Genomic DNA, 26,245 nt, shown 5'->3' on the forward strand with positions numbered 1-26,245 from the left:
GCTGGATAACGGAGAGAGTAAGTTGGGACGTTGCTGTCGCCTGCTGTCGGATGGCGTGAAGGTAGGAGGCTGCTGCTGCTGCTGCTGCTCCTTTTCATGTTAGGGTCACCAAGCTGGGGTCGTTAAATTCTGACATTTACGGTAAGGGTCAGTCATTAGGCTTATCCACTTTAATTAGAGCAAGATCTTACGGGTTTAAATCACATTTCACTGAGGGAGCCTCTCTTTGATCTGTCTGCCATGAGTGTGCGTGTGTGTGTGTGTGTGTGCGTGCATATATATATATATATATATTTCCTATTTGCGAGATTTTTTTATGAGATATTTTTGGACCCTGTATATGAATTAGGCTGCAGTTGAGTAAGGTCTGTCTTTCTGCTCTTTTTGTCAGGAGTGTATCATGCGATTATGTCCGTGGGTGTATTTGTTTGTGTCGATATCCTTCAACACTCCCCATGGTGTGTGTGTGTGTGTGTGTGTGTGTGTGTGTGTGTGTGTGTGTGTGTGTGTGTGTGTGTGTTTGTACGAGCGCTTAATTGGAACCATTTAAGACTTGTGAATCCATTTTCCACGCCGAGGGCAGAGTACAGGTTGGATGCTTTGAGGAGGAGGTGAGGTGAGGTCAAGGCAGGGCAGGGCAGGGCAGGGCAGGGATGGCCGAAATTGTCCTAAATCAGAGCGTTGTGCAGGTACAGTGTTGCTGCTGGAATATGTGGCTCTTTGCAGTGTGTTTCTTTCTTTGCCTTAATTCATGGCCGATTAATTGGGCATTAGGTGGTACATATATCAAATGTATAATATGGAACATGTGAATTAATCGAATTCTCTCTGCTCCTCCCTGGTGTCTGTGGATCATGGAACAATGACAGTAATGCCGACAGTCGCCTCCCCCGTTTCAACTGACTGCCTATAAATCAGATAAAAAAGCCCCAATTAAGCCCAAACCATGCAGTGTCCACGGCGGTTATGCACGTGCAAGAAAGCATATAAACTCTCTGTGCACATGAATCCCTTAGTTGTCACTCTTCATCTTTTCTCTTCCATTTGTGCACTTCTGAGCACTGTTCTCCATTTATTTTCTGTATTGCTGGGAAGGGCTACCGCTGTCGTCTGTCACCCATCATTAGTTTCCTCAGTGTGTCAAAGACTGGACAGCTTCATCTGACCAAAAGTGAAGGGAGTGGATTGATGGGGCAATTATGTAAGAATGGAAGACAAAAAAAAAAACTTGTTCGTACGTTCGCATGTTGGCTGACAGTGCAGTGCCTTTGCGCACCCCAGGAGTGTTTAAGGGAAGAGGGTATCTGGGGGGCATTAAGATCAGTCCTGGACTCTACTGACATTTCTGCTCCGTCTGGGTCTCTGTGTTTTAATTTCCTACATATTTTGTGCTGAAGACAGTACACATGGTGGGAGACCAAATGAGTACCCTTTTTAAGCAAAAACATAATTAATATATTGTACTATTCTAGAAGGATGGTTTTAAAATGGTGTGGATGGTAAGTGTCAGAAACTCAGATTTTCTCCCAAAGCGGTCAGAATGTGCTGAACTCTGACTGTAGACATGAGAGTAGGCTACAATCAAAGTGTCTGTGCTACAGTAGACTATATAGGTGACACGTTATTTTGAGGGCGTGTTCAGAATGGTGCTATTTAAGGCACTTGAACACGAACGCCAAATGGCTGTGCCGTGGTGGCCTCACTGGAAATTTACGTATCATTATTATTACTACCACTACTTCTTAATAGGCTTTGCTGCGCAGGTAAATTCATGCGGTCCTGTTCTTTTCATAGTAAGGCACGTTAATAAAAAATAGTTTTAAGAATCACTTTTTTTTCTTCCTTTGTTTGTGATGCCCCCTGGATGGATGGCGCCCTTCATTATTACAGATGCCATTATTAGCAGACTGATTATCGGGAGGTTGCGGGTTCAAATCCCAAACTGCCAAGGTGCCACTGAGGTGCAACTGAGCAAAACACTGCCCCCACACGCTGCTCCCCAGACGGCTTCCATGGCTGCCCACTGCTCACCAAGGGTGATGGTTAAAAGCAGAAGACACATTTTGTTGTGTCACCGTGTGCTGTGCTGTGTTTCACAATGACAGTCACTTCACTTTTGCCCTTTCGCTTACGGTATTTTACGCAATAGACCTATGCATTCATTGATAAAATAGCGCAAGGGATGGAAAATGGAGATGTTTGGTTTAGATGGGGAATGGTTTTCACTGTTTTTATTTCTCAACTTGAGTCCTGGATGCCCCTGACATGTCCTTGTTGTTTTCGTTAACTAAATTTATGATGAAATTGTCAACAAACCTTTTTGACAGGATGAAGACTAAAAGAGACGAGACGTAAATGCTGGTCATGTGACGATAACTATAATGAAATGTATCATGTAATATTGTTGACAAATAAAAACAAGACTAAATATGATTTACAAAAAACAGTTTTTTGACGAAAAGGACGAAGTGCCCTTTGGATGTACTTTCTTCACAATGAAGTGCAATAGAAAATAGGATGTGCATTCCAAGTATCAAATCAGAGCATCTTTCGTGTCTGGAATGGATTCTTGAGTCTATAAGGTAACAATGGTATAATAATAAGATAACCTTGTTTTAATTATGAAATGGTTTTGAATAAAAAAAAAATTTTTGTCTATTCTACTAGGTAGTATATTGACTTGGTTTAATAGAATTGCATTACTTAAAAAAGAGACTAAAATACAATTTTCATTGCCTAAAACTTGGCTAAAATAGTAATGAATAATTCTGACTGAAATAAAATGCTCAGACTTTTAGTCATCTGAAACTTGAAACATCTGAAATGAGTATAGATGTGACTGAGACTAATAAAACTTAATCAGGCTGCCAAAAACAATTTTACCGTTGAGCACTTTCTCCTCATACACACCACTGCACACAATCCATAATTTAAAACAAAGTCTTCTTGGCCCTTGACCTAATTTAACCTAAAGTATAACTGTGTATAATGTTAACTGCTATATAACTGTTTATAAGTATAACTGCTATAATGTTGAGCCGTGTTGCTGCCTTATCTAGAACTGGGGTAAATAATGCCTTCTGGTTTTAAATAACATCAAAACAGTTATCTTTGCATGAACCTGAATGAAGTCTGTTTTTAATAAAGAAAGGTAGAAGATTTCAGTTCCTTCAAACAGAGGGCAATATTTGACCAGAATCCTGAATCAGAGATGACTGTCCTTCTCCATCGTTCTCCATAATCTCTGATTGTGTTTACCTTTCTGTTCACTGACTACCGGTAAACAGTAGTGGTGTGACGAGACAAGACAAGGTTAACGCATTTTTCAGTGACAGATGGCTGTGTGAGTGCAGTGCAACATTTACCGTTTCATAATCACTATTGATTGTTTGTGCTGTAATTTTAATGTAGACATTGCAATTCCTCTAGACAACCAGGCACCATGCAATGTGTGTGTACAATTGTGATTTAGTGATCATGATTAAAATTTTGTGCAATTAAAATTTCTCACAACACTGCCCCGCAGATATTGCATCTGTATCCATATATGTTCCGTTAATTTGAGTACATGCAGAAAATGTGCCGCAAAGAACGCATACATACGGAATTAACAGCAAGGATATTTTTGCCTTTAAGAGTGCTTCGTCCGTTCTGTTTCGCAGTTCAGAGAGCAGCAGCTCAGACAGTTTAATCTGGAGTTTGTTTCCTTATGTCGTGAAAAGGGGAAAGGTTACCTCCCCTTTCTCATTCTTTTTCAGCCCAGAGAATTTCCCACCCCTCCCCGAAAGCACAGCGTACACAGTATTAACACCCATAAACGTATCACATATCACCTTAAAGTTGAGAATCTCGACTAAAGGCACACAAGAATCAAAACTACCTAAGCACAAATCCATCTATGAACATCACCAAAAATGATGAGGGACCATGTCAAGTAAATAAATTCAAAAGTAATCGCCTGCCGGGTGCTGAAAACCCACCAGAAAGGTTAAAAACTGGCAGTTGAGGCATATAAAAGTGATCCAGATTTTTGGATCTTCTTCTCAAAGATATGAACTCTCTGTTTTAAAATGTAATATTATAAAGAATGATTAGTCATAATTTTGTTTTTTGGTTATATATTTTTTAACTATATCACACTTTCTTGTACTCATACAAACACAACAAATGTATCTTGATGTTGTTTGCTGAATTCCTGAGTACAGAATTGTTTACTTCAAATTAGTCACAAAAAAGAAATTGCTGGTTAATGAATGAATAAATTTCACTCGTGTATTTTTCACAACACCCCTCTGCCAAACACAGACAGGATGTTGGCATCCATAGGTGAAAATACCCATATGCTGCAGAAAGGGCCAGGTGCCACGGTGCCTCAGTTCTAAAAAGAACTGATTCACAATAATGTAGATATAGTTCATTTATTTCATTATTGGAATTGTGTATAGTTTATTTTTATATTAACTGTTTAACTGTTATATTTTTCATTTTAGTATTATTGGTATTGGTATTTTTGTAATATGAAATCTGTTTTTCTCATTTTAATTTTTTTTTCTTGTTCAGTCAATTTATTTTGCATATTGTTCTTTTGAATGGGAAACAGTATATGAGGAATATACATATGATGTGATGTTTTCAAAACAGTGCAAGAACAGATGTTATTACTTAGAATGAATTGCTTCTAAAGCCTCTATGAGATGGCCAAACGACAGTGTTCAAAAAGGAGCCCAGAGCTGATCAGGTTAATCATCCAGAGGCATGATTTTCCAGTTTTAAATGCTGTAGCTCTCACACAGCAGCCAGGCACAATCAGTGAAAACTCAAAAACCCTTCCAGGCTCCAGTAGAGCGAGTGGAACTGGTCAGAATTAGGATCTTACTGGGTTTATTTGTAAGCAATGATCTCAGATGCATCACTGCTTCTGATACTCCAGGTATGCTCTGCTGCTTTGGATGCAGATTCCAAAGGTAGATTAGTGCAGAAAAATATACCATTCCTGATAGGTGTAAATAACACAATGAGTTTGGACAAGAAGCACCTGGAGACTACGCAGTCTATTCCAAATTTTGTATTTAGGTCTGTCAGCCCTATCTGAAGCATCAAACATTTTTAGCAAGTGCAGGGCTCCAGCAAATTTCAACTCCAATCTACAGCACAGGCTGATGGAATAATGAGAATTCATTAACATTGATTAAGACCAAATGTTTCACTCAATAAAGCTTTTTTGAAACATCAGCTATCATTATGATTCATCAAAAGCTAACCAAAAGAGGCAGGGCTGTGAGCAGAAATTTTCAGATAATTACATGAATTCATTATCTCATTGAAAACATGAATACTCAGGTACTAATCAATACAAAAGATGCCATTGTCTAAGATTTTCCTTTGCAACAGAAGCAATATCAACAGTTTCATAATTTCCTCTACACAACTTGATGCAGCATTGCAGTAGACACTGCTGTCATTTGTCTATGGATTTCAGTTGTTCCCACACATCTTACAGTGTTACAGTATTTTCTTTTGTGTTTTAGTCATTGTGCCTTATTAAAAGTCACAATGTCATGACAGTTTACATTTTTCACAATTAAAGCCAAATCAATATGTTTTACATTTTTGTTTTGTTGAATATGATCAGGGTACTATATATTTTTCAGTCAATATTGATACAGCCCACTTTCAACTCATTTAATTTGTGAGCTGAAATGTCAGGTACGTCATTCAGCACTCTCTGGGTAGATCAATTTATTCAGGGCTATTATTATGATCTAGAATGGTAGAGTACCGAAAACCTAGAAGGCTTATGTGTGATTTTAATATAAGGTCATCTCATATAAAACTGTTTCCTACAGGCAAAATAAAAAAACTATTTCCATTGTGATAAATATGTATCAGTTGAATGGGCAAAGTGGCCAACTCTTATGTGAAAATGTGAATGTAAAAAGATATTTTACTTTCTCTTTGCAATGTTGTTCACCTGCATCATCAAATAGAGAGAAACCTTATGATGCCTGCACAGGTGTTAAAAAATAAAACCTTGTTTTCCCACAATCTTTTACCATAATTATTCATAGATTGGTGCGTCTCTGGCTGAGTTTACTTCTGAGAGACTCACAAGACATCACTTTTATAGCTAATCATTTGACAGACTAGGTGCACCAAATTTTTTGATGGCATCACATTTAGAGGTTGAAAGAGTACTGAAAAAATTTAGTTAACTAAAAGTATCTTTACTTTGTTTACATTCTACTCAAGTAGAAATAAATTACCCATATAAAAAATCTACTTGAGTTAAAGTAAAAAAAAACTTTGAGTAAATGTTACAGCACTTTGAGTAAATGTTACAGCACTAGTTGTTTTTATTGAACATTTAGTCGGTATAATGCGCAAACTATGTTCAAACCACCCCATAAAATATTTTTAAGCACAGTTGGACACAAAAGTACCAAATTCAAAAGTGTAGGTCAAACTCAAACATTACAATAAAAAAGGGAAAATAAAGCCAAAATAATCCATCAACAATTCTGTATGAACAAACTGTGCTTTTTGTTTTTTCTATAGCAAACAGTTGTATATTGGCTGTTTTATACTGACAAATGAGCACACTGACTGCTGATATAATAAATGAAATAATGTGCCCTGCCCCACAGAATACTACAGCATTAGACTGTAATGTTATGTATGGAATACACAGACAAAAAGCATATACAGTGCATCCAAGTATTCACAGTACATCACGTTTTCCACATTTTGTTATTTACATTTACGCATTTTTTAGATGCCTTTATCCAGAGAAATTTACAATCAGTAGCTACAGGGAAGGTCAGGGACACAATGGTAGTAAGTGAGATTTGAACCTTGGTCTTCTGGTTCATAGGTGAGCCTAGGTTACCCACTAGGCAAATACCATCCTATATGTTATGTTGCATCCTTATTCCAAAATTGATAAATTATTATTTTTTTCTTCTACACACACCACCCCATACTGACAAATTGAAAAATGTTTAATCGAAGTTTTTGAAAATTTATTAAAATTAAAAAACTAAGAAAGCATAAGTACATAACTATTCACAACCTTTGCCGTAAAACTCAACTTTGAGCTCAGTTGGACCTATCCGAGGTCCCTAAACTCACCGTCCCACTTTTGATCAAATTTACCGAAGTCAAGATTTTTACTAAGTTGGACCACCACAATGTGAATCCACGAAGGGCATGAGTGTTCTCAATATCAAAATTGCCATTACAAATTTTTATATATATTTGCTATAAACATCTGGCCACCATCTAGGTTGTCGCACACTTATCAATGTGACCTAGTCCTTTGTTCTTTCAAACTGTTTTTCTGAATCGTTTTAGCTTCACACCTGACCCTTTTCGTACATGATCATTCTTCTGGATCCTGACCTAGTCTGTCATACATTTGCCACCAATGAAACAAACTTTTTGCTTGCCTACTGATGCTGATTTAAATGTTGGACTTCTTTAGTAGTTTCCTTACCATTTCCTATTGAGGGCTAGAGAGTAGTGTCGCTCCACTAAATTTCTTTAGATGACTGATTATCTGGTTTTCAATATGTCAATATTGGCCAAGCATGTTAGCACACACACAAGGAATTTGGTTCCAAAAGAATTTCAGCACTAGCAGAACAAAACCATAATATGCAATGAGGCGACTACTCTCAGCTTCATGTCTTGCCGCTTACTTACTTCCCGGTACTAATTCTGCCTGCTTCACTTGCTTTTCATCTGAAATTAAAGTGAAAAGTAAAGGTGAAGTCATTTGTCATTGTGAAACACTTCAGCATATTACTTGGTGCACACCTCTGGTCTCTGCTTTTAACCCATCACCTTTAGCAAGCAGTGGGCAGCAATGATTCCTCGAATCAGGAGTCTGATTCCTTAGCTGCTCATCCTGCACTGCCCTATATGATCTCGCCCTCCACCTTCACAGAGCCATGAAGGTGAGCAGTTTGGCTGTCCCTCACCCAACATGACAGTACGAACTAGTTAACAGACCTCACCAAGCTTAGGAACATGTTTGCAGATTTACTGATGATGGTACTGCAGAAGCAGGAAGGACTGTGTAACCTCAGCGACAACTTGGTGTCTCTGATGCATCAGCTTCAGGTTGTTTAGATACTCGCAGCTTTGCCCCCAGTGAGTCCTGTGGCACCTCCCACTCAGCCCCCCACCACATCAGAAGACATCCGCCCCACATGTATTACAGAACTCTTCCCCTCAAGGCAACTGCCGCAGCTTTGTTGGAATGGACAGACCCCACTTGCAGTTTTGTGGAAAATGTAATTACAGCCACCCAGTAGGTTTTTAAATTCAGATTCCAGCTTCAGAGCAGCTTATGACAAGGAAAGCCTTTAAAGCCTTGTTTAAAGCCTTGTCCAAACAAAACCTGACTGTGTGACGGCGTACCCCCGGCCGGAATAGCAGCAAGAAAAAATTACGACGTAATTATCACATAGCGTTGTATAGCATTGTAATCGTTACATATACACTTTTCACATCCCTGTTTAGGGATGGAGAGGAGAGGACCAGGATGGGTTTGGAAAAATTACTAAACAACTAAACAAACCAACACACAGGCAACAAATCATACTCAACAACCTAGGAAAACTACACAACCACAGGGCGAGATCTCTAGTAGACTTCCTGAGCCTAAATTGGTGTTGGCAGCCAATCAGTCAGTGTAGGCGTGGATCTCCTCCCACCACAGATTCCTAAGAGGGAGAGACAAACAGATGCACACATACACACACACACACACACACACACACACATACACACAACAGAGAGAGAGACACAAACACATGTGGAAGCATACATCCAGGCAGCACTGGGACATAACACGTTATAACTGACATATTATAATTGAACTATATAGCACTGTAATCATTATAATTCCAATAACACAAAATTAGCAAGGTAAAAACTGGAGATTTTTTAATATATTATAAGACAATAAAATAATACATTACATATTATTACATAATACCAACATAAACTCAAATGTGTTCTTATCCAGCTATCTCTAGTTTGGAAAATGGCAGCTTTATTAAATCTCCAGAACTATCGGAATTGAGAGGCAGTCCTGGAACAGGCCTAAAATAACATCCTTCAACAATTAAAGTAATCATAAATGCAGTAACTCACATGCCCTAAACATATAAAAAGGTAAAGTTTACTGTATTGTCATCACTTATGAAGTTATACTGTATTGTTGCTGTTGCATCAGTCAGTTTTTACTGGTAATACTGGTGTTGTTATGGTCCAAGTCCAGACCTCCATGGGTTGATAAAGAAAGCAGTTGGTATGGCAAGGATCGCAGTCTGCCCAGCAAAACTTGTCTAGTGGTTATATTTGTACCCCTCCTCTTCTCCTTATTCACTACACTGAAAAAAATCAGTTCCACGTGATTAATTTGATTTAGAATTAATTTGGTGTGTGTAGAGCTTTTTATACTAATGCGGAGAAGAGAGGTGGGATGAGTAGGAAAGCAGCCATCATAACCATTCACCAACACATTCATCTGTTAGGTGCAGTCAGGATGTCATGTCAGCACTTTTCCAGCAAAAATAAAATGATTCCATTGTTTGTTTAGATAATTTTTTTAGGCTCAGATTTGTGCAAATTTTTACATACAATCACCAAGCAACTGCAATGCTTCACATGTTTGGAAGCCATGATGGTTGGTGGAGATCATGTTTTAGGGGAGGGGTGGAAAATCCCCAAAGCACGAGAATCCGGAGGTAACCTTTCCCCTTATAAGGTGATGAATTCTAGATCACTCTCTGAACGGCAAACAGAATGACCAGAGCACTCTTTACATCTGTCACTATTTCTAGCCACTGCAGGACCACAGACAGGCATGTTTGTTCAACTTAATAAAATAACTTGGTACTTAAATATTCAAGCTGAATATGTATGGTTTGAATTAATGCTAATGAATTAGGACAGCCTAACTATAATGAATCATGTGTATCTGAATATTTCAGTGTAGATGTCATAGCCTCACGTGGAATGCAGATGAGACAGTGATCATTTTTTTTATTTGAATAATTGACATTGTGTAATGCCACGCAGGTGAAAGAGTGACGAGGCACAATGGCCGGAACATACAGGAAACATAAACGTAAAAATACCCTGGCACATGAAAACACCATCTTCCTGTGAGTCCTCCATATAGTCTTATAAAGGGTACTGATCACTCGAGCCTAATAAGCAGCAGGTATGAGTGATAATCAGGTAAATAGGTACAGGTATCTGGCCATTACACATCAGTTCCACAGTATTCATTTGATATAGATACATGTTAAGTTAGTTTAGATTGATTTTTTTTAAGTAATTTTATTAAGTTTTATTTAATGCCAAATGTAATAATGTTCTTTGAACAGTGATGTATTTTGTTGGAAATGTTACAGAATGACTCATTTAAGTTAACTTAGAAAGGGAATATTGCCTTTAGAGTACTCATCCTTTAATGACCAACAAGTCCCAAGTCCCTGAATCCCAGTAAATCCATCACCAGGACAGGACCTCAGCATTTCCTTTTATAATTCTCTTATTGTTCCATCAACTAAATTAAGAAATCTTTGAGTAATAATGGACAAAGACATGTTATTCTCCATCCACGCTGACAGTGTTACCCGGTCAGGAATATACCTCCTTTAGGACTTTAGAAAAAGAGGGTTTCTCACCAACGATGCCACTTGTCCAGTTCCTGGTCATCTCTACGCTGGACTACTGCAACTCTATACTGTCTGGGCGTCCCCTGAAGGCTATATGATGCCTTCACCTGATCCAGAATGCTGCTGCAAGACTTGTATATACACAATTTCCAAGTTTTCACACACTACACTTGGCTTCTTGTGTTTGTCCCTATTGAGTTCAAAACACTAAATCTTGCATTTAAGGCAATGAATAGACCTGCTCCTTCCTATCTCTCAGCATTAACCAAACAGCAGGTCACTTCTCTTCCTCTCAGAGCATGAAACACTTCTTATTGAAAGAGAAAAGCCCGCATCCAGACTCTTTTTATTTCTGGCTCCTTAGTGGTGAAACTAATTTTCTGTTACCATCAGAACAGCTGAGTCCCTTCCCATCTGCAAGTGATGATTAGACACACTACTGGCGCATCTACTGGACTAAATACACATCATTTCTTCATTACAAAAAAAACTACTGTAGGTTTTTTAATGTAAGGTTCTGAGTAGGGCTTGAGGTGGTTTGTGTTGTGCGGAGATTCTACCTATAATGTGAGTATTTGAGATGTACAGGTCTGTACATATTTAGTGGGTGTTTAAAACCCACTTGGGCTCAAAGGGTTTTAATGCAGTGCTGACACATAAAATTGATGAGTTTTTTTTTGTCGCTTGCACGCAGATATGTCACCAGATTCTTTGAAAGAAGTTCAAAGTTTTTGTCGTTGTGATACACAGAGAGCACAGCACATGGTGCACACAACAAAATGTGTGAGCAGTGGGCAGCCATGATTGGTTGTCAGGGAACAGTGTGTGAGAAGCTCTGCTGCTACTGGAGTCTTTCAAATTCAAGTTTTAATGGAAGCTACTGATGGACATTGCTTATCTGTGTGTGTGTGTGTGTGTGTGTTTGTGTGAGAGAGAGGGGGGGAGAAAGGGAGATTCAGACTGCATGATATATTTTCAGCTGAGTGTTATTTTCTGTCTCTTTTCTCTTAGGGCGTATCCTTGGCCATTCTCTATCACAGCTCATGGATGTCCTCGAAGTGTATGCCTACAATGAGAGTGTCACAGAAAATGCAACCAAACGGTTCCGTGAAACTGAAGACGCCCATAAGCACCAGTACAATTACTATGCCATGCTGCTCACACTGCTCATCTTCCTCATTGTCTTTGGCAATGTTCTGGTGTGCATGGCTGTGTCCCGGGAAAAGGCATTGCAGACCACAACCAACTACTTGATAGTGAGCTTGGCCGTTGCTGATCTGTTGGTGGCCACTTTGGTCATGCCCTGGGTGGTGTATCTTGAGGTAGGTTCTCAGCATTCTTAGAGGACACACTCTTGCATTTACAAAAGTTAGAGGAATCCATATAACTGCATAGCATAACAGTCTCAAGTGTTACTGTTTCAGTTTTCATTTTCCAAGCCTCACTGTACGTCCAAAGAGATGAGCAGTCAACAAGAATAGATGTAAGACAGAGTAGAATCGCACTCTCCACCCATTGCTTTATTCTTTCTATATAATCCTGTAAATAGTTATGCACTAGTATACCGTCAGGGCCACCATGACTTTCCTGTAACTAGAAGTAAAAATGTATGTGCATATTAATGTGTATTAAGCATCATAAAAGCGCTTGCATCACCGCAGCATGGCACCACTTTAAAGTGACATCCACCTGCCTCCTAGCGCTACTGCACACCGTGGTTTTATGTTTTACTTTCCGCCTACATGCGTACGCTCACCTGTCACGCCTGATTCCTTTATTGTTGGCACGAGACAGGACTGATGGTGGCATTTACCTTTTCATTCTGAAATGTAAAATACAACGGCAGAGCTTGAATCAATTTAAACACAAGCCACACATTGCATTGCAAATACATAAAGATACACAGTCTGAACTGATAACTGTAAATCTAGTAATAGTTTACGGTTTAGCTGAAGCATCAATCTGTTTACTGAGTTGCTTCAAAGGAACTGTCCCTGTAACTACTGATTGTGACAACGAGGTTGCTCTGGAAAAGGCCATCTGCTAAACACCATAAATCTGAATTTCATTTTCATTCACAATCTTTAAATGGTAATTTAATTTTGAACCACAGTATTTAGTAATAATGGAGAAAAACTGGTCTAAGACCATCCATGAAAAAGAGATTTCCTGATTAATAAAAGTCAGAGAACTATAATTTAATGATGTGGTATTTGGTTTTCTTTATTAAATTGAAGGGAACGTTCATTCCATGTTGATTCAACCACTTTGCCCTGAGGGTGGAGTTACTATTAAAAAATTTTCACTGCTAATGATGTAACAGGTCAGAGTTTAAATAACCTTCTGTAACATATACTCAGGACAAAATTGGCTACACTGGACTACACCTGCTTGGTTATGTATCTTCATTATTTATTTCTTAAAATCTGAACTCTTGTTCAATCATAGCTGCTCTTTCATACGCTTTATTTTTTAATTAAAGTTTTTTACAGAAAATCTTTTGGTAATGTTTAGGTTGATTCCATTGATCAGCTTTCTGCATTTTTACTCAATCACACATGCATATTATGGCACAGATGCATATCCAAATGGATTGGACAAAGGATTAAAAAAAAACAAAAAAAAAACATGAACAAAACCAAAACTAAGGAACCGGGACCAAGCATGCGTAACGCAAAATGACAAACATCAATACTTTAGGAGAAGGACAGTTGGAGAAGGGAATTGGGAAAGATGGACAGCAGACACTCTGACCCAAATGGGAGAAAGGTAAGAGGAGCATGAGCACAGCTTGAGTGCCGTGGAAGGTTAAGCTAGAAAAAAAGCAGAATGACCTAGAGAAAAGCAAAGGGTAGTTAAGGTGATGTATCCAAAGCTGATTTTACTGTTGACAGAAAGTCTACACAATAGAAAGTTGTGTGATGATGGTTTGGTTTTGGCCATTATGGTACTGCAGGGTAAATTGAGCCCAAATATGTGATTATGAATTAATTTGTGAATTGGTTCATAAGCACGTGATTTTTAGTAAATTATTAACAATTCCATGTGTTTGACTCGTCCGGCAAGTAAGTCTCGTGGTCATTTTATTAATAATGTTCTTATTACGAGATGTTGAAAAAAAGTGAATGTGACTAAGATCAATAAAATCTGAAATGACAGCTTGACGCAAAGACTGGACTAAAACTAATATTAAGACAGGCAGCCAAAAACAGCTTGTTAGCACCCAGTGAGGTCAAGAGGGGGTGGGTGATTAAAGGGTCAATAGAAGGGTCATCAGCGAATTCCAGTAACCCAGGGAAAGGCGAGAGATCGGGCATATCCAGGTCAAAACATCAGGCAGGCAAGGACAATTACAGAAGAGTAGTCAGACAAAGAAGGATTCAGCATTAGGGATTATCCAAAGCAATGAAAAGCCTAGCACCAATAATGAGACAAGTCTCTGATGATGTCCAAGATGGCGACCAGATGTTTATTGCGGTTACCTAGCTCGTCCTCATCCACAGCCAGGTAGTCGGCCCTGTGGGCATCCGCATGTTTCTCACTATCAGCCCTGCATATTGCATTTAAATTAGACCTGATCGATTTTAAGAAAACTTGAATCACGATTTATTTGACAGATATTCCGATTTTTTGCAATGTCTTTTCATTATTCACTTTACCATGTATTAAAAACTGTAGCATTGAAACATGAACTGTGCTATATTGCACTGTATAAGTAGTGAGAGTTGAGAGCATATGTCCTTGCTCGTGTCTAAATGGGCATGGCTTTAACTTCAAATTCAAATTCAAATTTTATTTGTCACATACACGGTCATAGGCGATATGATATGCAGTGAAATGCTTTACTTCGGGCATACGTGATTAGTTAGCATGATTGTTTATCACACAGGTACATCAACGCAATGCACTATTGTGCAATGCCACAACACTATTAACTGTTGTGGCATTAGTAAAAAAATCGTTCACCCCTAATTTAAATCAGAATCATATTTTCTGTTACATATGTGATTCCTTTCACACGAGGGTTGTCTTGCTTGTGCACCTATGAAAGGTCCTGATCACCTGAGTCTAATGAGCAGGACTGCACCAGCACCCTTGTTGTCCTGCATTATTTGTCGTAAGTTGTGTGCTTTCCTTGGGTTGACTGCTGTTCTGTTTTAGAAATCTGGAGAAGACAAGATCATTTTGATTTTAGGAAGAACAGTAGATCCTTTCATTAATTTTACATTCGGTTTCACAGCCATTCTTGATTTATTCTCTCTGAATACCCTAGTAAAGAACAGTGTTTCATCAGAGATACATTTTTAGGGACACTCTAATGCACACAGCATATATATTTAATAAATCATGAGCAGAATGGGACAATGTCAGTCGGAGAGTAATTCGTTTGTCTGAGTTTCAGTGTCCTGCCTTGAAAGAATCGTTAAAACCAAAGCTAAACCTGAGAAGTTATTTAAAAAGATTGGCATTTTCTCTCCTCCACTAAGATGGCATGGCCACGTCCAGACTCCTTCCTGATTGCTCCATACAGAGAGTGTGTTTTTTCAGTTTTTATTTATGGTTGTTACTTTCTTTTACACATACAGTACAAGACAAAAGTTTGGACACACCTTCTCAGTTATGTACTTAACAAAAAAAAGGTAAAATAACTGAAAACATGTTTTATATAGCCGCCCTTTGCTCTGATTACTGCTTTGCACACTCTTGGCATTCTCTCGATGAGCTTCAAGAGGTCGTCACCTGAAATGGTCTTGACGGAGTTCCCAGAGGTGTTTAGCACATGTTGATGTTGTTAAGTACATAACTCCACATGTGTTCATTCATAGTTTTGATGCCTTCAGTGAGAATCTACCAATGTAAATGTTCATGAAAATAAAGAAAACACATTGAATGAGAAGGTGTGTCCAAACTTTTGTCCTGTACCGTATGTGTTCGGTGCTTATAGCATATGATATCCTGTACACATTTCACTGCATGTCGCAAATAAAACCTAACCTAACCCTAAAGGGAGTAACTGGTTTAATGGGCTCTGAGAAACAGAGGGAAGGGCAAACTATGGTCTGCGGGTCATATCTGGGCTGTCTGTCTTTTTCTAATCCAGCCCAAATCAAACCTTTTTTTTCTACTTTCTACCATTTTGTCCCTGAGCAAGACACTTAACCTTGAGTTGCTGGAGGGGGACTGTCCCTGTACGGGTCATTAACAGGGCTAGGGAGCTTAAAACTGTTAGAAATAAGGCCTGCTGCCTGGTTTCCAATTAGTTGCTTAGTATAGAATACAGATTGTCATCACCATCTCGCTATATGTAGTTTGAGAATGAAACTTAATTAGAATAATTATTTGTCAGAATATTAACATAATGACAGTGATTTTGAACTTAAATTTCACAAATACACAAAGAGATAGTCAGACTCTTTTAAATCACAAAATTCTCTTCTGAAGATCTGAAAAAGCAAATGACATTTTATTGAAGGTATTTGGTTGTGTAAAACTTGAGCTTGAATCAATTTCCTGTGATGTTTACCACCTGGAGCAGTGAGGATGGCCCAGGGCAACGGTTGCTCTCATCAGCCTCATTCGTGCAAATCAATGCAGTGTAGAGGCGGCATTATCATGCCAGACAGCAGCTGTGTTGTTGGGGTGGATGCTTCTCCTCCCGCTCACACACACCTTTCCCCAAGAACACACCTTTATGAATATTAGTGAATATCTATACCAGTCAAATGCTACACAACCAGGCAGAGATTTGATCCCTGCAGAAAGCCAGATACCAAGAGTCCGGTTGGACAAAGGTGTAATCTTTATAAAAAAAGAATCTATGACCAGTATGCTTCTGTTTTGCCTTGTGGTTATGAATAAATTACTTGTTAATAGTGGTATTTTTGGAAATCTTGTTTTGCAATGGATTACTTAATTGCTTTTAAGATTTATTTCACCAAATGGATTATATACAGTTTTATTACAATGTCACTTGACAGAGCAACGTATATATTAGGCAGCATTTTGTCCTTGAATTTGTAAGCAGGGTTAGTGTTAGGACAGCATCTTGTGCACCATTGATCATTGATGTACATGTAGACTAGTGTTTTATTGTAGCTCAGATTGCTGAAAGCACACAATGCATCACAATTTCTTGCTTATGAGGCTGCGTACCTGCAGAACAGTAAAGGTGCCTATGCTAGACATTTAAAAGCATTTACAGTCAGTAAGGGCATTGGACTGGGACAAAGTAATAAGTTAACCTGGTCACATTTTCTTTTAAATCATGTGTATAGCTGGGCACACTTAACTGGGCAGTCTTGTTTAAACAATATAGATTCACTCTTTGCACTTAAAAACGATTTCAATTTTGGACTGACTATGGACAAGAAATATGTGTCTACAAAGCCAGAAAACATGAGGACTGTTTTGACACAAACTCAGTTACAATACCAGTCAAAAGTTTGGACGCACCTACTCTGTGACTGTCATGGAGAATAAGATGGAGGCCATTTTGAAAAATCCAATGCAAAAAACATATTTAGATTTTTGTAGCAGGAGAAAGTGAAGTATGTTTGAAGTATATATTTGCCCCTTTTGCATCATAAAAATAGTTCATCATAAAATGTCAAGTTCAAGTTGAGCTTTATTGTCATTTCAGCCACATACATGTTAAACAGTACATTGTGAAATGAAACAATGTTTCTCTGGAACCTTTAATCAAAGTTACATACAAAAGTTACAACATAAATTGCACATGTGCAACATTGACAAACCAGTGCAAACTGGGACACATTTACTCATTAACACGAGTGAATTATAAGAAAGTGTTCAGCATAAACCTTCAGGACTGGTGAAAACCATCCATGTTGTGTAACGGGGCCAAGAGTGTGAAATGTTGCCATCAAAGCCAAAGCTGCTTTAGAAACACCCAAAATACCAGACTGCCTTTTATTACATAACCATCATGTGTTTTATTTCATAGTCTTTTTGGCTTGACTGGTAATGTATCATCATATTAAAAAACATGTGTATATTCTTCAAATCAGTATTTCGGTTGTAAACACCAAAATGTCAAAAATGTAGAAATTAAAAGGTGCTGTGCTGCGGTGTTTCACAATGACAATCGCTTCACTTTCACTAATGCCACACTGGCTGGAAAAAGAGGCACAGTTGGGGGCAAATTGGGGACATTGGGGCAAATGGAATTTAATAAGAACTGAAACAGAATAGAAACAGAAAACACAGTTCGTGGGCTGGGGAATGTGAGCTGGCTGGTTCCCTGTTCACCCACCCATGAGAGGCAGACCAGATGACTCAAATGACTTCCCTCACCATGTCAGGACGAGAGGCGACAGTGACCGGGTGTCACATTGGCGAGCTGACGGGGGGAAGGAAGCGCAGAGGCGGGACATACTGGGAAAGGGATTTTATTAATAAACAGAAACAAACAGTGAAACAAAAATGGGGAACAACATAAACTAGCTCGCAGGCAAACTATACACAACAGAACAGTTGTCAGGGTTCACAAACAAGGTCAAGTTCACCAAAATGCCATTGCTGCAGAGGGGCGGAATCATGGCCCCTTTATTCCCTGTATTGATGGGGCACTGGTGATTTCTCCACCTGATGCCAATCCTGACACCGGGGAAGTTTGTTACCCCCGGTGTCAGGTGATTGATAGCTGATCTCATCCGGGATCTGCCTGGGCACAAGCTGCTGCGTTTCGACAAATTCCACACCTCCAGTGAGCCATGGGAGACTTTGCAATCGGGCCAATCACCTCTGGAATGCAAAAAAAGATGGCGATGACTACTGGGTTCCGGAAGACTGGAAGTCCCATTCACCAGATCTCACGCTGAGAACCCTGGATTGATGCTTCTTCCTCATGGCCTCCCTGGTGATGCAGATACCTTGAGGGGACAGATCCATGGCAGAGGGACGTGATATGGTTTAGAGGTGCATGGTGCAGTTGCCAGTAACAGAGGAAGAGTGGAAGAAAATGATTTTTGAGTTTTGATGCGGAAAGTGCTCCATCATCAGCACCCCTGCCAATCCAGCCATATTCAAAGATTCAACAGTAGTGGGGCAGTCGTGGCCTAGCGGGGAAGCTAGTGGACCCGTAATTAGAAGATTGCTGGTTCAAATCCCAAACCACCAAGATGCCACTAAGGTGCCACTGAGCAAAGCACCGTCCCCACACCATGCTCCCCGGGCGCCAGTCATGGCTGCCCACTGCTCACTAAGGGTAATGGGTTAAAAGCAGAGGACACATTTAGTTGTTTGTGCCATGTACTGTGTATCACAATGACACTTCACTTTCAAGCCCTCACTTGAGTGGCTGGTGTCTCGACCAGCACATGCAGCCATAATCAAAACAGGTCAAGCTATTAGCTGGGACCTGGACCACAAGAACCTTCACTGTCATAGAGGGAGGCAGTGATGTGAGTCCTTGAGTCTCTGGCCTCATCCCAGGCTTCTCCACATTGGGTCACAGGACTGGATCTGGCTGACCCTCTCTCCTGTTCTTTCTCTATCCCTCTATATGTGTCTGTCTCTCCCTTTGTCCCTCTTGTGTTTCAGCAGGGGGCACACCTGAAGAACCTTAGTTAGGAGACCCCTGACCCAGTTGCTTCAGTAAAAGGCCAGGATGGCTGTACCACAGTGTTTCCCCTATACACCCAAGGGGAGTGATTGCCTCAAGACAACATGGGGAGTGTGCAGTTTGGGCTGGGGGCCTAGCACTGGGGCTGGAGGGCGGAGGAGAGAGGGGGCAGGAGTTACACCTTACTGTTGCTTAAGGGAGAAGGAAACCTCCTGATTGTTCGGGTCCACCTCCCGTCCTGACATGGTGAGGGAAGCCGTCTGAGTGTCCAGGTCCACCTCCCATCTGGATGCAACAATGGAAGCAGCCTGAGTGTTCGGGTCCACCTCCATTCTGGCATGGTGAGGGAAGCCGTCTGAGTGTCCAGGTCCGCCTCCCATCTGGATGCAACAATGTAAGCAGCCTGAGTGTTCGGGACCACCTCTCGTCCTGGCATGGTGAGGGAAGCCGTCTGAGTGCCCAGGTCCGCCTCCAATCTGGATGCAACAATGGAAGCAGCCTGAGTGTTCGGGACCACCTCTCGTCCTGGCATGGCGAGGGAAGTCACCTGAGTGTCCCAGCCTGGCTCCAGTGACTGTTATTGGGTTCCTCCATGTTGAAAAGGGCATCTAGTCACAGGTGTGAAGAGGTTCTAATCACTCACAACTGTTTCTGATTAGAACCCATCATATGTTAGACTCTGTGCAGCCTTCAGTGTATAGTGGTGTATAAATGCCTGAATTATAATTCAGTTCCTAGTCAGTGCCTCAAGTGTGTTCAGAAGTAATGAGCATCCCACATAGAATAAGGCATTTACTCTGATTTGCCTCAATCTTGTATAAGAGTGCACATGAAAAAGTGATCATCAGATACACAATAATAGACCGCTGGTGCTGCTTGGCTTTTGTTTTAAAGATTCTTTCCTCAGCAAAGATTTACTGTCTTATCATGAAACATTCAAGGCCACTGAGTCACTGGAGGAGCAGGCAGTTTTACTAATGTGCAGTTGGATCAGAGAGAAAACTCCATTACACAGAGAATGGCTCCAAACAGCTAAATCAGCTGAATTCTGTTATTCATGCTCCTAAAGTCAATTAATCAAATATTTATCTGATCGCCTTTCAGCTTCCCCAAAATGTGGCATGACTGAAAGATGCAACTTCTATGATATGAGTATTGAAGAAAAGATATTCATTGACTGAGGATGATCGCTCTGCTGCTTTCATTAGGCTTGTCAGTTCATTATTTAATCAATGCCAACAGTGCAAATATAGAGGAAGACCATTTCATTATGTTCATTAATCTGATTAGTTTTGCAAAGGTTCTCCAACATACCTGTCTATTATTAATCTAACAATCATTCAGTATGACATTGTTGAAGTGTGGGTATAAACAATTCAGTTTAAATATTGTACGTGAAAGTGAAGTAATTGTCATTATGATGCACAGAAAGCGCAGTACACGGTGCACACAACAAAATGCGTCCTCTGCTTTTAACCAATCACCCTTATTGAGCAGTGGGCAGTCATGAAAGGCACCCAAGGAGCAGTGTGTGGGGACGGTGGCACCTCAGTGGCACCTTCCGATTATTGGTCTGTTTCCTTAACCACTATGCCACCACTGCCCCTTTTAAAGGCTTTTGTTCATTAAAGTGCACTTGCATTTATAGCAGCGTGGGATTCAATTTAAATAATTGACAGAGTATGTTTTGCTGGAACAGTGTGTCTAAAAGTGACAGAATGCAGGATCAGCTCCAGACACCGGCAGGACGCATTGATCAGCATCACAATATAAAAGCCGTTATCAAGTTTGCAAATCTGACAGTGAGAGCTTGTGGTCTGTTCACAGGTGGTTGGGGAGTGGCGCTTCAGCAAAATCCACTGTGACATTTTTGTCACCCTTGATGTCATGATGTGCACGGCAAGCATACTCAATCTCTGTGCCATTAGCATTGATAGGTAAGTAAACAATCTTCCAGCCTTAACACACGGGCAACCACAACAGTCCGACGTAGCTGATGCAGTAAACAGCAGCCACAGCTTCCGGGCTCCTGTTCTCATGAATACTCGGTGTGTCATTTGCCTGCAAATAGTAATTATTACTAAATTGCTGTCACAGATCATTAGATGTTTAATTTCAACAGTTGTCTTACAGTAAGAGCATTTCTTATTTCTTAACCCGTGTCTTGTATCCTGTTCTTCTCAGGTACACTGCTGTGGCCATGCCGATGCTGTATAACACCCGCTATAGCTCCAAACGCAGAGTCACTGTTATGATTTCTGTGGTTTGGGTCCTCTCGTTTGCAATATCCTGTCCCCTGCTCTTTGGGTTAAATAATACAGGTAATTGTTTGAGTTTCCCTTGTTAAGCTGCAGGGTTCGAGAATCTTTGCAATGGTCACTTTATAAAACATAACCTTTACTTAGAACCATTACATTACCATAGTGTTACTGGAAATAGTGTTACTTTCCCTGTGGGAAATCTGAAAAGATCATCTCCATTCCCATTGTTAACACAAGGAGAATTTTAAGTTTAAAACATGCAGCTCCAATCTTCTTTCATACGTATGGTGAAAAAAAAACCCACAGGAAACAAAAAGACCTGTTAAAGTACTAATGTGTAGGAGATATGTAGTCCCATTTTTACACATTTATTGAGCAAAGATACTGAGCGTACCTAGCAGAAATTATGGACCCATTATTCTGCACAGGTCGATTCATATACATGTGGGAATGAGACTGTAGTTTTCCCATTACAAACACACACACACACATGCACAACAAGTTTGAGTGCATTTTTATGTTGTGTGCTACATAACAGAGAGCACTGCCCCATCGTTAAGTAAACCGAATGTTGTGATCACTTTCACAACCCTCAGTCCTGAGAAATAATTTGGCCCTTATGTTACATTGACATTGTGCACTCACTTAAGAAGGTCACCAAATACTAAAGGAACATTTATGTTTTTCACTTTGAGTGACTGGATGGTGCAAATGCCAGCCATAAATTGTGCCAAAAATTATTTCTTATAATTATGTCTTATTCTTGGAGATTGGTTTGTGCCTGCATTTTGTAAGCGGATGTGGGACTTGCTGGTCGATTATTTTGTAAAAGCTAGCAAAAGAATCCACATCTTGTAGAGAAAATACTAAAGGACATTAAATCTGTAGCAGCTTATTAACTTTTAATGTGCAGGAAATCATTAAAGCTGCTGATGTCATACGATAGCCGCTCCACCCTGGGGTCATCTGAATATTAGTACTGATATTAATGTAATGGCTATTTTAAGTGAAACAATACCCCTCCAGGCAGGAGACCACAAAAAGAAGGTTAATGGTTTAAGTTAATGGCTTGTTCTTCTATGCTGTAATGACCAGTTTTCCCCCAGACAGCATCCAGATGACATCAAACCGTCTGTGGTAACAGAATTTATCAATTAAGAAACACTTCAGCAATATTAATCTGGGCCAGTAGGAATAGGTCAGCTGTGAAGGCAATGAAATAGGTAAACTGAGAGGGACTGAGTGTACTGTATATGCCTGCCTCCTGAGGACCATGCCCATTTGACACTTTGTTAAGTAGCCTGGTCTGGTGCTCTCTAGACTGCCCCTACAAATAAGCAACAGTGTGAAGGCCAAGCAGGCAGTGACAGGTATCAATTCTGAATCAAGTCTTGCTTTGGTAGTTCTGAATTTTAGCAGTCAAGAAAGTCAAATAAATATTTTGATTTACTTCTTGTCTTTCAGCAACACGTGATGATTCCCTGTGTGTAATAGCAAACCCTGCCTTTGTGGTCTACTCTTCTATTGTATCCTTCTACGTTCCCTTCATCATCACTCTACTGGTGTATGTTCAGATCTATGTGGTTCTCCGCAAGCGAAGGAAGCGTGTCAACACAAAACGCTCGGGCCGTGAACATGGCATCAGCACGGGGGCTACAGTGAAGGTGACTCGGTCAATAAAGCTCCACCTTTTGTTTTTAAGCAGTCAGTTGTAAATAGCAGTCTTTAAAGGTGGCCTTTACAACTGAATCAATTGAATTCTAAAGATGTCTGGCTGAACAGTAGTGTGAAATGAAAATGGAATGCCTGCTGTTGCCATGCTAAAGCCCAGCAGAAGTGTGAAATGTTCTTCATAAACCTGTATTTCATTTAATGTCTGATGTTAAAATAATTCGCATTAGCCACAAATAATTCTTATTAGCCACAAAGTGTATTGGGATAAGAAGGCATCTCATATCTCATAAATAGTTTCATTAGTAGAGCAGGCCTGGACTCAGCACCATATATAACTTAATTACAGCTATGATTGTTTTAATGTTGTCTCTGCATAACATATATGGGATTAAAATTGCCTACTTTAAGAGCATTAAGGGTTAAAAAGCATTGTGAATGTAATTATGACATGGCAGCAGTGACCTTTCCCTTTCTTTGTCATATTGATTTTGCAACCATAACCCTGATCAATGGGCAGAGCTCAGGAAATTACCTTTTTTACTCCATTGAATTAAGCCTCTGCATGTTTTTCAAATAGGTGATAAAACATCCATTTTCACTCTTATTATCACTGGAAATGCTGTTCCCGCTTCAGTAAAGCACCTTCATTTTCAGTACAATACATAGTGAAATCTGATCTGTTAAAAGGCAACGCTGCTGGACAGGCAGGCTCTCACTCAACACTTTTCTGTTCCCCACAGAAGTGCACTAATCCAGAGGATGTGAAGCTCTGCACGGTCATAGTGAAGTCCAACGGTAGCTTTCCTGTTGGCAACAAGAACATGGTGTGTCAGCATTTCTTGTTTATATTTTTAGCAACCTCACAGTGTGAATGTGACTGGTGGAAAACTAGAACCTGAGTAGATTGCTTTGAACATCCTCTAAATAGCACTTCCTCTGTTCAACGGTAGATTTTCATAAAAGAAGTCATCCACACTGATGATGAAGATGATGTACAAATGGACGAGATGATAAAGACTAATCCTGTTGAAATGAGGAAGGCAGACCACCCAGGCAGTAACCAGCTTCTGTGCATGGTCCCCAAATCCAACCTCACCCAGTCCTCTGCACTCAATGAAGCCTCTCTCAGGGCAGAGAAGAATGGGAATGCAAGGGATTCTATAAGCAACATCCCCAAAGATGCCAAAGTGTGTGAAACAGAGGCATTGCCTAATGGGAAATCTCAGACATCAATAAAGAACTTCAACAACAGAAGGATCTATCAGCAGAAGGAAAAGAAGGCTACGCAGATGCTTGCCATTGTACTGGGTAAGAATATGTGTGTGTGTGTGTTCTTTTTTTATACAGAATGTTGCTTCTAATTATGGAAATACCTATTACAAAAAAAAAATTTGAGTAACGTGAGGATGTGAGGAGATGATGTAGTGCAATGAGGGGATGATCTACTGAACATTGTGAGATCACCATAGATCTCACTATACAGCACACATTTCGTGTTATTAGCTAGTTAAAGTTGTTGTTTTTTTTGTTTGTGTGTTTCCTGTAGGCGTGTTCATTGTATGCTGGCTTCCGTTCTTCATAACACACATACTGAACAACCACTGTCACGTCCCTCCTGAGCTTTACACCGCCTTCACGTGGCTTGGCTATGTCAACAGTGCTGTAAACCCAATCATATACACCACCTTCAACATCGAGTTCAGAAAGGCCTTCATTAAGATCCTGCACTGCTGAGGTCAAATGTCAATAATGCAGCCAAAATGAAGAAAATAAAATAATATCTGCTGAGAAAAATAACATCATCGTTGGGACAATGACCAGGAGATTTGTCTATATTGCTGAAAAGAGGACACTGGATTTGTTTCAAAAGAATGTAAATAATCAGCTGTCTGTATTGAAGAATAGACAAATTATTCCTAAATTTTGTTCATACCATGGCTACACACCATGTCATCCACCCAGCTGGGCTTCAGCCATCGAAGCCATGGGTTTCAGTCATTTTTTTTTTATCCAATATGAGCTTAATCTTCAGAGCCTTATGAAATTTATGTAATTGGTCATGGCCCTGTCTTCTGTCTGCTAATGTAGATACTACAAGAATCATCTCCTCTTTCCTCCGGCACCACATTTCCCCAAATACCACCCTTTTTCATTTGAAAAAAATTGAAAATTGGTTTACACATCTACTAAAGACTGTTTATCATTGTATTCTGTACTACTCCTCCATCTGACGTGGACATGTAAGTATAGCAGCCCTCTTTTCTTCCTTGACAATATCCTGCATTGCCTTAGTGAGAAATAGTCTGCGTGATGCCCCCTTAAACTCACTGAAAGAGTTTCACAACACTAATTTCATCCACTTTTGCTGACAATCAGCAGCTCATAATCTTGAACCAGGAGTGTTGGTCTTGGAATTTGTCTGTACTGTTTATTATTTGATGTCATAGTTTTTTTTTGTTCAATTTTTTCTTTGCTTTTCTCCATTTTTTGGGGAACATTGGCAAATTATTTGTACACATTTTTGTTTCCACACTTTTTACTCATTACAGTTGATGTCAGTAAGGGTTTGACTAAAATATCAAAATTAGTCATTAGATGGTTTAATTTAAGTGATTACCGTTGGACATTTGAACAAAGCTACATTTGTTTTATTGGATTTTGTGTTTTTTTATTCAAAAATTTGCTTAAGAAGCGACATGATTGATGTGTAAAACTGTATGCAAGCGATCATGAAAAACTGCAACATGATACAAATGTGATGTTATTTTTGTTATAGTAGTGTCATGTCTCATGAAATGACCCATGACTAATAATTAATTTGATTACAGACTCGATTTCTGCTTTGCTGTTAGGAGTTCATGGTTTCAGTTATAAACTGTCTATATCTAATTTACATCTGTTTAATCAAACTCATTCTCTATTTGGAACCACAGGAGCAGCACATTCCCTCAGCTAAACACAAATCAGGGTCCTTATCTTAATGATTAGCACCAGTGCTCCACCACATTAAGACTTCTAACTTATAATAGTGG

General features: G+C 39.7%; 1 protein-coding gene across 3 annotated transcripts; it reads left to right on the plus strand.

Moving 5' to 3' along the window:
* Positions 1-25,961, plus strand: drd2a (dopamine receptor D2a). Of its 3 annotated transcripts, none has more exons than XM_028965920.1 (8): positions 1-61; positions 11,706-12,016; positions 21,106-21,215; positions 21,463-21,599; positions 23,004-23,203; positions 23,954-24,037; positions 24,164-24,521; positions 24,760-25,961. In XM_028965920.1, exons 2-8 carry the CDS (start codon positions 11,738-11,740, stop codon positions 24,945-24,947), a joined length of 1,356 nt encoding a protein of 451 aa, XP_028821753.1. In that variant the 5' UTR covers positions 1-61; positions 11,706-11,737; the 3' UTR covers positions 24,948-25,961. The 3 variants fall into 3 exon arrangements, with proteins under 3 accessions (XP_028821753.1, XP_028821767.1, XP_028821760.1); XM_028965934.1 differs by having other exon boundaries at positions 23,957-24,037; XM_028965927.1 differs by having other exon boundaries at positions 30-141.
* The last annotated feature ends 284 nt before the right edge of the window (positions 25,962-26,245 follow it).

Source organism: Denticeps clupeoides, chromosome 2 (genome assembly GCF_900700375.1).
Source record: "Denticeps clupeoides chromosome 2, fDenClu1.1, whole genome shotgun sequence".
In the NCBI taxonomy this organism is placed as follows: domain Eukaryota; kingdom Metazoa; phylum Chordata; class Actinopteri; order Clupeiformes; family Denticipitidae; genus Denticeps; species Denticeps clupeoides.

Excerpts from the sequence above, each read along its gene's own strand:
- drd2a (XM_028965920.1), top strand. The coding sequence starts at position 11,738 with ATGGATGTCCTCGAAGTGTATGCCTACAATGAGAGTGTCACAGAAAAT. Across the intron at positions 24,038-24,163 it reads CTGTTGGCAACAAGAACATG|ATTTTCATAAAAGAAGTCAT; the intron begins GTGTGTCAGCAT and ends GTTCAACGGTAG. Across the intron at positions 24,522-24,759 it reads GATGCTTGCCATTGTACTGG|GCGTGTTCATTGTATGCTGG; the intron begins GTAAGAATATGT and ends TGTTTCCTGTAG.